This window comes from Phodopus roborovskii, unplaced genomic scaffold (genome assembly GCF_943737965.1).
Source record: "Phodopus roborovskii unplaced genomic scaffold, PHOROB, whole genome shotgun sequence".
Taxonomy (NCBI): domain Eukaryota; kingdom Metazoa; phylum Chordata; class Mammalia; order Rodentia; family Cricetidae; genus Phodopus; species Phodopus roborovskii.
The window spans coordinates 868,405-880,352 of NW_026125554.1; the positions used below are offsets into that span (position 1 = coordinate 868,405).

At 50.3% G+C, this 11,948-nt stretch overlaps 1 protein-coding gene across 4 annotated transcripts; it reads left to right on the forward strand.

The window, feature by feature from the left end:
* Window positions 1–5,226: 5,226 nt before the first annotated feature.
* Window positions 5,227–11,213, forward strand: Slc39a3 (solute carrier family 39 member 3). Of its 4 annotated transcripts, none has more exons than XM_051177309.1 (4): window positions 5,227–5,380; window positions 7,381–7,475; window positions 8,175–8,505; window positions 10,286–11,213. In XM_051177309.1, the coding sequence occupies exons 3-4, from the start codon at window positions 8,296–8,298 to the stop codon at window positions 11,027–11,029; spliced, it is 954 nt and encodes a 317-aa protein (XP_051033266.1). In that variant the 5' UTR covers window positions 5,227–5,380; window positions 7,381–7,475; window positions 8,175–8,295; the 3' UTR covers window positions 11,030–11,213. The 4 variants fall into 4 exon arrangements, with proteins under 4 accessions (XP_051033266.1, XP_051033264.1, XP_051033265.1 ...); XM_051177307.1 differs by lacking the exon at window positions 5,227–5,380 and adding an exon at window positions 5,498–5,595; XM_051177308.1 differs by lacking the exon at window positions 5,227–5,380 and adding an exon at window positions 5,501–5,595 and having other exon boundaries at window positions 7,377–7,475.
* Window positions 11,214–11,948: the final 735 nt, after the last annotated feature.

Below are 11,948 nucleotides of genomic sequence, written 5' to 3' on the forward strand. Positions count from 1 at the left end.
AACCCATCTATGGAGGGCAAAACTACAATATGCTCAAATATAAACTCTATGTTCTTGGGCAGTGGTGGTGCACGCCTTTAATCCTAACACATGGGAGGCAGAGGCAAGTAGATCTCAGTTTGAGGACAGCCAGGGCTACATAGAGAAACCTTGTCTCAAAAAATGTGTTCAGAAAGTAGCCCTGATGTCTTTAGGCTTCGCAGGCGATAGGTCATCTAGCATCTTGTCTCTTGCAAGAGTGATTCACAAAATCTCAGGCTCATCCCTGGATGAACCTCACCTTAGGGCAATCATGTGGCTCCATGTCCATTGGGTTGTTTCTTCCCTCTGAGAATGTTGTCAATGTACAGTTTGGGCTAGCCTCAAGCTCAGTAACCCTGCTTCAACCTCCTGAGTGCTGTCACCAAGCCCAGCTGAATGACATTTTGTAATTACAAGAGGGATGAAGAATGGGGCAGGGGCTATCAATCATATCCTGGCACTCGGAGGAGGAGTCAAGAGAATCAGAAGTTAAAAGCCAGCGGAAGCCAGGTAGCAATGGGTTGGGAAGGATGGGCTTGGTGTCTGCAATGACATGATAATCCTCTCAGCTGACACTTTGAGGTTCCCTGTAGTGGCTACCCTGTTGTAGAGTTTGGCTGTCTTGGAACACAAGTCATCATGGACTCCGGGCTACATCTGTGGATGTGTGCCTGTTTGACACCCGAGTGTCTCCTCCTGGTTTGGAGTGGGTGTACTCCAGAGAGACTGCAGGGCCCCCATACAGAGAACTACTTGAACCTGAACTCACTGCACCTGGCTCATCCCTATTGTGGCATAAGCCAGTGCTAGGTTTGGTTTGCTCATTTTGAGACAGTTTCCCTGTAGCCCTGGCTGTCCTGAAATTTACTCTTTAGACGGCTGGCCTTGAACTCAAGAGACCCTCTTGCCTCTGGCTCCAGAGTGCTGGGATTAAAGTGGTGCTCCACCACTGGCCAGCTATGGTTTGGGCTTTTAGTATCAGGGTAGGAAATGACTCACTGGTTAAGAGCACTGGCTACTCGTCCAGAGGGCTCAAGTTCTGTTCTCAGCACCCACACTGCTATTCACAACTCTAATCCCAGTTCCAGAGGGTGTGACACCCCCTCCTCCTCTCCTACAGCACTGCACATGGTCACAGGCACATGCTGGCAAAACACTGATACACATATAGTAGTAAATTGAGGCAGAGGCATGAGGATCTCTTGAGTTTGAGGCCAGCCTGGTCTGCAGCATGAGTTCCAGGACAGCCAGGGCTACTTAGACTGTGGCTCAAGGGAAAAGACTGGAAGTTGTGTGCTTCCCCGTGTTATTTGACAAAATTTGCCTAGAGAGGTAGGCACCGTTCAGAGCATGGCCAGCAGGGGGAGCCCTTTGCTTGCAGCCTCCAAGCTCCAGGGTGCCCAAACTGCCATTGCAGCAACAGGCCCACAATCCACAAGCACTGGTGCCCCAGGTGAGCCTTGTGCTCACTCTCAGTCCAGGTTTTCCTTACAGAAACAGGAGAAGATGTCCAGAGCTCAGGTGTGACCACCCATTCACAAGGTGGGCAGAGAGCCCTTCCCTGGGGAGCTGGGGCTGCAGGTGGGCCTACATGGAGATCCAAAACTTCATGTAGGATGGGCTGGACCCCATCCTCAGGGCTGTGAGCTGCTCCAGGTTTACTTGATTCCAGCCTTTGTCCCATTCAAACTACAGAACCAGGTCCACTCCTGCCATCTGCAAACTAGGGAGGCTGAGGCAGGAGAATCAAAAGTTCAAGACGGCTCAACTACAGAGCTAGGCTCTGCCTCAAGAATTCAGACCAAAAAGGCCAGTGGCCTTCATGCTTGCTGGTGGCTACCAGAGGCCTCCTCCCTCCCATTGCTATGTAAATTTGGGGATCATAATGATAAAACATTCCTATAAACCTTGACACAAACTTTCCCAGTGCCCATTACAGTTTATCTCCAAGAATCAGCAGCCCCAGCCAGACCACGAACTTCTTCCCTTCATGCTAACCTTGCCTTTTCCTAGAATGTTTTGGAGTTAACGTCCCAGCACTTTATGTTTTAGGTTCTCAACACAATGTTGAAAGGATTCATATTGCAGAATTGACATTTTAATTGCTGTATAGTTTCCCACTGTATGGACATACTATGGTATTTTTATTCACTCAGCAGTGGATGTTAGGGTTCAGTGTTTGGGAACTCGTAGTTTGTATCTTTTTGTCTATTTTGTATGTTGCCTATTTTATATGCTTTATTGCTGTGAAGAGACACCATCATCACAGGAACTCTTTGTTGGGGGGGAAGGGAGTTCAAGACAGGGTTTCTTTGATTAGTCCTGGAACTTAATGTAGTAAGATATCTTTTCTCTTTTGGGGGCTCACCACCCAGCTCCCAAGCAAATCACACACAGGGACTCAAGTTATGAATGCCCAACCTTAGCTTGACTTGTTTCTAGCCAGCTTTTCTTAAATTGTCCCATCTACCTTTTGGGGCTTTTCCTATTCTCTTACCTCTGTAAATCTTACTCTTATCCATGGGTGGCTGACCCTGTCCCCTCCACCCTGTTCTCTGTTCTCCTCTTCCTCAGTTTTCTTTCTATTTATACTCTCTGCCTGCCAGTCCTGCCTATCCTTGCTCCTTCCATGTTGGCTGGCTGTTCAGCTCTTTATTAAATGATCAGGTGTTATAGATAGGCACAGTAATATAGCTTCACAGTTAAACAAATGCAGCATAAGCAAAGTCACACACCTTAAATAATATTCTACCACAACTTACTTTGTGACCAGGCTGGCCTCAAACTTGGTGATCCACCTGCATCTGCCTCCCAAGTGCTGGGATTAAAGGCAGCACTGCCCAGCTTTATGGCAACCCCTATAAAGGAAAAAAAAATGGGAGGTTTACAATTTGAGAGGTTTAGTCCATTACTTCCATGGCAGTGTGTGGGCAGACATGGTGCTGGAGAAGGAGCTGAGAGTTAATAAATTTTGATTCTCAGACAACAGCAAGTGAACTGACATTGGGCATGTCTTGACCATATGAGTCCTTAAAATCCACCCCACAGTGACACATTAACTCCAACAAGATGACACCTAATCCAACAAAGCCACACTTCCTAATAGTGCCACTCCCTATGAGCTTATGGGGATTAATATGTATTTTTAAAAAAATTTTTGAGATGGTTTCTCTGTGTGGCTTTGTAGACCAGGCTGACCTGGAACTCAGAGATCCACCTGCCTCTGCCTTCCCTTCCTGAGTGCTGGGTTTAAAGGCGTGCACCACCACCATCCTGCTGTATTTAAATTTATTATATATATATATTATATAATACAATATCATATACCATATTTAAATATATTCCAACATATTATATACTAGCACATATGCATGAGGTTTTTGGCTACATGTATATTTGGGCACCAGTTTTCTGCCTGGTGTCATGTAGTCTTGAAGGAGGCATCAGATCCCCTATGTCTGGAATTACAGATGGCTGTGAACCACCATGTGGGTGCTGGAATTGGAAATTCAAGTTCTTTGCAATAGCAGCCAATGCTGTTAACCTCTGAGCAGTCTCCTGGAACCAGTTTATGTGTGCTTTTTTTCTGTATGTTTGTGAACCACTTCTCTTCCTGCTGCCCGTGGAGGCCAGTGGGTGTCAGATCCCCTGGAACTGGAGTTGTGGATGGTTGGTTGTTAGCTGCCTAATATAATTAGGCATGACCGCATTTGGTAGCTCAGACTGGCCTCAATCAACAGTCCTCTGGCCTTGACATCTCGAGTGCTAGGACTGCAGCTATGAACTACCATTCACAGTGTATATTTTGAGACCAAGCTCTCTCTATGTGTAAACCAGGTTGGTCTTGATCTCACAGAGATCTATCAGTTTCTGCTCCTGCCTGAGTGCTGAGATGAAAGGTACGCTACTATATGGGCCTGGCTAATCCTAGCTCTTATAAAAACAACTTTATTGTTGTTACTCTGTGTATGACTCACAGTGGGTGTACAGGTGCATGTGAGATACGGTGTGTGTGTGTGTGTGTGTGTGTGTAGAGGTCAGAGGTCAATTTTATATTGCGTTCTACCTTGGAACCTTGCACGGATTCATGACATTACATTTAGGTCGTCATTCTTGTGAGGCAAGTTCTTTTTATTCATGGAACCATCTCAATGCCTCTGTCCCCTGCCCTGTAAGGCACTATGTGGTCTTTCCTGATCCTGACCTTAGGAAGTAACAGAGGCTGACCTTGAAATTCTCATCCCCCTGCCTCAGCTTTCCAGTTCAAAGTATCTGTTGTAGTAACAAGAACTTAATAAACTCAGACAATAATGAAGGATACGGTCAGCTTTCTTTTGCCTCAAGTCCTTGTATGAAGGAATCTTGATTTCTATTGAGTAGATGTCATAGTGTGCAGCTGTGTACATCGAGGAGTAGTACATCATGTGCAGGCAAGTACATCTTTTAGCCATAAAGGAAAGTTCCAAGGTTTCACTGTTCCTCATGTGATGGCTATTAATCCGCTTATTTATATGTTTGTTGTTGTTCTGGAAACATCCCCACTCTCCTGCAATAGAGAAGCAGATCTAATTAATCCAGACAATGGATACTACTACTTAGCAATAAAATGAAATCGGGTCAGCACACATGGACACATGGTCCAGCAGTTAAGAGTACTGACTGCTCTTGTAGAGGACACAGGTTTGGTGTCCCTCTTCTGATATCTTCAGACACCAGACACACATGTGGTGCATAGAGCTTCAAGAATAGCAGTCATGCACATAAAATCAAACCGAATAGCCAGGCAGTGGTGGTGCACACCTTTAATCACTCAGGAGGCAGAGGCAAGTGGATCTCTGTGAGCTTATGGTTTACAGAGTTCCAGCACAGCTATTTCTACACAGAGAAACTCTGTCTCCAAAAGCCAACACAACACACACACCATACTGTGCTCGTTTCGGCAGCACATACACTAAAAATAAAGCATACTGGGTGGTGTCTATAGGTTCTGTTTAGGTGCCATGTTGCTTCAGGAGACAGTTTCTGGGCTGCATGTAGGGGGAGAAGGATCACGTTTTTATTAACTGTGGTTATGAGGCGCAGTAGATCACTGGAGCCTGAATTTGTGCCTTCTGTCAACAGATATCTGATGGACTCATGTATCTTAAGCCATCAGGAGGGGCTTCGTGAAGGTTTGAGTCTCTGAAGGAAGTCGCTTCTTGCCCAACGTCCCCCCATAGACATTCAGCACCACGCGACCCTGGACAGCTCCAGGCAGTAACTCCTTCTTCCGGAACCTTGACTTCAAGTCCACGTTTCCTGTCGCAACCATTTGGTAGATGCACTCATATCTCAGCGTGAAGAAACTGCTTTCCGGACGGTAGGCGTTGCAGAATGATTGGCGACAGGTCGAACCAATAGGAACTAGGTTCTGTTGAGAGGCGTTGACAGTGTCCAATAGACGCTGGCGTGGGCGGGTCGTGGGCAGCCGCGCTCGCAGCCCCGGGGTCTCGGCTGGTCCGCTACTCGGGGGTCCGGACCGCGCGGCGGTTGGCGGCAGACGGCATCGGCTGGAGACTTAAGGGCCTAGTGGAGGTACAAGAGGGGTCGGGGAGCGGGCTGGGCGGGGCCAGGCGGGGCCTTGCTCTAGAGTGCAGTACTGTAGCGCTGGGGCACACAGTAGCTGTCAATAAATGTTCATTAAAGAATGAGCTTCTTGTCCCCCCCACCCCGCCCCAACCGGCTCCAGGTAGGGGCATCCGGGCAATCCCCACCCCACCCGACTTTCTGGACCTTCCAGACACACAGAAGGGATTTATTTGGCGCCTGTTGTGTGGGCTTTGCCTTGTTTTCACAGCAGTAGAGGGAGGGACTTTAAGGGAGGTATATTTGTTTTCAATTTTTTAAAAGTTTACTTAATTATGTCATTCATTTCTAGAATTATAAAGTCTAACTTAATTTTAGCCTTAATTTCACTTTATCTTATTTTACTTATTTCGTTATTTTACTTTTTTAAAAAAATTACTTTTTAATTATTTTATGTATGTGTGTGTGTTTGTGTACAGCACATGTGTGCTGTACCCAAAGTGGCCAGAAGAGGGGGTCAGATCCCCTGGGGTTGGAATGGATTGGAGGTGCTCTTAACTGCTGAGTCATCTTTCTAGCTCCTATTTTGTTTTTTTTTTTTTTTATTCAGTTTTCTTTCTTTCTTTCTTTCTTTTGGAGACTGGGCCTCAGTCTTTATCCTAGGCTACCCTGGAACTCACTCTGTAGACCAGTGTGGCCATGGACTCAGAGATCAAGGCCTGCCTCTTTCTCCTGAGTGCTGAGTTTCAAAGTGCATATATTTGTTGGGGAGGGTGGTGTGTATGAAGTCAGAGAACAAAGTGTCGGGTTCATTCTCTTCTTTGTGGGTCTTAGGATCTTCCTGGGTCCTCAGGCTTTGTGGCACCACTGTTAGCCTTTGTGCTTTGTTTCATTACTTTATCTCATTGTTAACAATTTTATTTTTTGTTTTTGTTTTATTACATTATTTTGAGATTGAGTCTTTTTGAGTTGTCCAGACTGACCTCAGGCATGTGGTAACTCACCCACCTCATTGTCCCATATACTAAGATAATATATGCACACCTCCAGACCCAGCACATTTTGTTTGTTTTGGTTTTTCAAGACAGGGTTTCTCCGGATTGCTTTGGAGCCTGTCCTGGAACTTGCTCTGTAGACCAGGCTGCCCTCAAACTCACAGAGATCCCTTTGCCTCTGCTCTGCCTCTACCTCCTGAGGGTTGGGATTAAAGGCGTGCACCACCACTGCCTGGCTCCCAGCACAGTTTTTAATTGATTGTTTCATGTGTGTACATGTGTGGAGTTAGTGTCTTACTTAATCGTTCACCACTTTTTAATTAACATTTTGTGTGTGTTTGCTTATATTCATATCTGTGCATCACATATGAGTCTTGTGCCCAGTGAGGCTAGAAGAGGATGTTTATTCCCCGGAGTTGAAGTAACAAATGGTTATGGCCCACCATGTGGTGCTGGGAACTGAATCCAGGTCCTGTGCAGAAGCAGTTGGTACTCTAACTACTTAAGCACCTCTACTTACATAGCTGAGGCAGGGCCCCTTACTTGAATCCAGAGGTCCTGCCTGGACCAGTGTGTTTGGGCAGCATGTCATGCAAAGTGCTGGGACAATTCTGGTGCAGTAGAAGGGGTTGGGGGCAGGGGGCTGGAAAGGCATGGACAACATCGGCAGCGGGGGGGGGGGGCGGGAGGGGGGAGGGGACCTGGGAAGGCCCCACAGCAGAGGGAGAACTGGGGGTCATGGTCAGTAGCCAGAAGGAAGCAGCATCACTCCTAATGATGCTGATGTTTTATGAGGCAGGGAGAAATCTACAGAATCACATAATAACAGCCCTACACTTTGGCCACCACATCTGCTCAGCCAGCTGTCACATCCGCTCTGCACCGGGCCTTAAGGTGGGTACCAGGAATCCAGTTGGGAGCATGGGTTGGGTGTCTAGAGGAAGCCGTTCCAAGTTCCAGAATACAAAGACATGTGTTTGAGGGTCCTGGAGCTGTATGGTGGTGGGGGGGGACAGTTCTCCAGACAGAAATAGCAGTCTGTGCAAAGGCTTTATGGCTGGCATGGGCAGGCAGTCAAGACTCAGGCAAGCTGGTATGAGATGAGCTGAGGAAGACACTGTCACGTAAGGCCTAACCTTGGGGTAATGGGTTGAGAATCCCTATCAGGGCAGCAGCATCCCAACGAGTGTCCTGGCACTGATGGGAGCATTCTGTATCTGTGCATGACACAGGTGATTACCAGGCACTTGGCAGCAGGGGGCAGATGCCAAATAGTATTGTTTCATGCTCCCTGCATGTGTGTGTGTGTGTGTGTGTGTGTGTGTGTGTGTGTGTGTGTGTGTGTTTAGGTGCTTCCACCTTGTTTTTGGAGGTAGGATCTCATGAGCCTGGTGCTCACTAGTTTGTCAAGGCTGCCTGGCTACCAGTGGGTCCCAGGCAGCCTCCTGTCTCAGTTCTTCACATTTGTAGCACAAGCATGTCACTGCTTGTTCTACCTTCCAGCCCTCTGTCCTCACCTGCAATTACATATATGCATGTGTTCATGTATGTCCAGTGACCTCGTGGCTAATGTGGCTGCCCCTGTCCTCACAGCTGCTGGGCAGAGCCATGAGTTCCCAGCCCTGCAGCAGGGGCCGGTAGCCCCCGAAGCTCTGGTGTGTGACTACATGTGTGGTTTGGCCCTGCGGTGACTGGTGTGACCCAGGTGGCCACCATGACGAAGCTCTTGGTGGCCAAGGTCCTCTGCATGGTGGGCGTGTTCTTCTTCATGCTGCTGGGCTCACTGTTGCCTGTGAAGGTCATTGAGGCTGACTTCGAGAAGGCACACCGCTCCAAGAAGGTCCTTTCCCTGTGTAACACTTTTGGGGGCGGTGTCTTCCTGGCCACGTGTTTCAACGCACTACTGCCGGCAGTGAGAGACAAGGTGAGGTTGCGCAGATGGGAGGTGGGCTCAGAGGATTCGGGTGCACAAGTGCGTGTACCTGGTGGCCAGAGGACCATGTTGGGTGTTGTCCTTAGTTGCTCTCCACTTCAGTTTTTAGAGACGGGGTCTTTCTGAACTTGGAGCTCCCTGGTGTGGCCAAAGAAGCTGCCAGTGAGCCCCAGGGATCCTCCTGCCTCTGCACCCTTCTTACAGGCATGTGCTACCACACCCAGTTTTCTAGGTGATTTTCATGACTACCCGGCTGTGACGGACTTCAACATGGATGTGTGCGGGTGATGGGAAGGAGAAAGCAAATTGCTGTGTGATCATATGTCAGCTGCTTTTCTCTGATACATCTACCAGAGTCCAGGAGAGACAGGCAACCCCAGTGGGTGGTAAACCAGTCGCCCACTCCAAGGCACACAGGCCATGTGCATTCGTGCCTCTTTGCCTGTGTCCATAAGTTCTTGCTGCATAACACATTGACACAGCATTGATGTATCTCCTCATGGCAGGAGCCTGGGCGGAGCTTCTTGGAGTCCTCTGCTTCAGAGGCACAGGAGATCAGGGTACCTCCTGACCATCTGGGTCATGAGCAGTATGTAAGACTAGGATGTGTCAGTGAATGTAGAGTTAGTGAGGGCTCCCAGTTCAGCAGTGTGAAGGATGTCACAACAGAAGGTCCAGCAGCTGCTGTGACCATCAGGAACTTGGGGACCTCCCCAGAAGTCTCTCTGTCGAGGCTGCAGTAAGCTCAGGAAGACAGGGGTTGGAGTGTTGTCCTCCAAGAAGGAGCTAGGATTCCTAGTCATGAGACCTTCTGTAAGGCCCCAGCTTCTGCAGTCAGTGAAGTGTATGACTATGGTTACAGGGCCTCACTCTGCAGCCCCCTCCTCAGCCCTTGATGCTAGGGTCTTGTGTCCCCTGTATCAGTTCCCCTTATTTGTGGTGCTCATGTGGTTTTGTACAGGATGGCATCCTCAGTGTCCTCCCATGGCCACGCCCAGCCCTCCTCACCTTCCTTCCCATTCCCCAGGCCTCTCTCTTCCCTGACCACCTGACAACTCACCTTGGGTAGGGCTGAGCTCCAGGACTCCTTGGGAACAGGCCTCTCACGGCCAGCTGAATCCTTCACTGGGGCCAGCCCTGCCCCCATGACTGCCATGTCCCCAGGTGAGGCGAGAGGGCAGTCTTGGGTAGTTTACCTTTTTTTTTTTTTCTTCCATTTTTTTTTGAGATAGAGTTTCTCGGTATTGCTTTGGAGTCTGTTCTGTGTTCTGGAACTTGCTCTATAGTCCAGGCTGGCCTCGAACTCACAGAGATCCGTCTGCCTCTGCCTCCCAAGTGCTGGGATTAAAGGCATGGGCCACCAACGCTGGGCTTACCTTTTTATTTTATACTTGTGTGTGCACCAGCGCATGTGGATGTCAGTGTCCTCCCACCATGATTCCAAATCAGGGGCATGTACCTTCACCCTGAGACCATCTCACTGTTTTTGGCAGTGCTGGAAATGGAACCGAAGCTAGGCATAGTTGAGCCTCACAGCCATGCTAGGGCCCTCTCAGTTTCAACCTTGGTGTGACCTGAGCTGTGTCTTTTTGTTGTCTGCCACCATGCCGGCTCTATCTGCCACATAGTCTCAGTGTAGCCCAGGCTGCCCTTGAGCTTGCAATCCTCCTGCCTCAGCCTCCGGATGGTCCCCTGCTGAGGACGGAAGTCCTGCAGCTGACCTGGCCCTGTCCGTCCCGTGTGTCCCCCTCACCCCCTCCCACCCCCGCAGCTGCAGCAGGTGCTGAGCTTGGGCCACATCAGTACAGACTACCCGCTGGCCGAGACGCTCATGATGGTGGGCTTCTTCCTCACCGTGTTTGTGGAGCAGCTGGTGCTGACCTTCCGCCGGGAGAGGCCGCCGTTCATCGACCTGGAGACCTTCAACGCGGGCTCAGACGTGGGCAGTGATTCGGAGTACGAGAGCCCGTTCGTGGGCGCGGGTGGGCGCAGCCGCGGGCTATACCCCGAGCCCACTGCTCACACGCATGGCGCAGGTCTGCGGCTGCGAGAGCTGGGCCGCCCAGGCCCGCTGCGACTGCTCAGCCTGGTCTTTGCACTATCTGCGCACTCGGTGTTCGAGGGCCTGGCACTTGGGCTGCAGGAGGAGGGCGAGCGCGTGGTCAGCCTGTTTGTGGGCGTGGCCATCCACGAGACGCTGGTGGCTGTGGCCCTGGGCATCAGCATGGCCCGCAGCGCAGTGCCCCTGAGGGACGCGGTCAAGCTGGCAGTGACCGTGAGCGCCATGATCCCCGTGGGCATTGGGCTGGGCCTGGGTATTGAGAGCGCCCGTAGCATAGCCAGCAGCGTGGCATCAGCACTGCTGCAGGGCCTGGCGGGCGGCACCTTCCTGTTTGTCACCTTCCTGGAGATCCTGGCCAAGGAGCTGGAGGAAAGGAGCGAGCAGCTACTCAAGGTGCTGTTCCTGGTGCTGGGCTACGCAGTCCTGGCTGGCATGGTCTTCCTCAAGTGGTGAGGGCCGCTCACTCGTCATCACCTCTCTGCCCACCTGAGCTGTGGGTCCCCGCAGGACACGGGCCACGTGCTGTGCCAGCTACGCTCCAGGGCCACAGTCATGCACTGGGCCTCTCGCCCGCCACCGGTTCTTGGCGCCATTGATAACTACTTTTAAAAAAAATGTCTTAAAGTTCTTTACCAAAGCTGTGTGGCCATGTGACTTAATATCCCATCACCCCTCCTGTCCCTGCTGACACTGCTGAGCCATAAAGGATGGAGTTTAAGGGTAGTTTTGTGGGGAATGGCTTGTGGGGAGCCGCTGCATGTTCCCTCCATGTTCTTTGTGTAGCCATTGTCACCCCAAGTTTTAACTCTTACTGCAGCATGTCCTGACAGTTTGTGAAGGGAGCAGTACACTTGGGTCAAATGAACAAGGGGCCGTCCTTCCCAGGGGACAGTCCAGTTGTGTTCCTGGCCCTCTGGAACCCCCCTCTTGTTCCCTTGCTTTGTAGCGGTCATCAGAGTGTTGGGGTCTCCTCCTCTGCATGGGGAATGGGGGCCTAGACTCCAGGGCCAAGCGTTGTGGTCTCCTAAGAGGGCGAGAAGTGGGCAGTGGCCTGGTGGTCATTTCTGAGTTGTGTATTTACCACTGAGGTCTCCAGAGGACACAAGGTGAGGGCCACATCCTGACGGGAGAGATTCCCAGGATGCAGGCAGGAGCTCAGCTCTTAGCAACCATGGTGCCTGTTGCTGTGGCAATGCTGGCATCTTGGGACAGCCTGAGTGAGGACTCTTCCTCTGGGGACATACAACTGGCACAGCTCAACCCTTCCTTGAACTTGGCTCTGTCTACTAGGAGTATTCTCAACACCATCCCCACATGGTCAGACTCGTACCTAGCGCCCTGTCATCATGACAAGGTTGACCACAGTGACCCA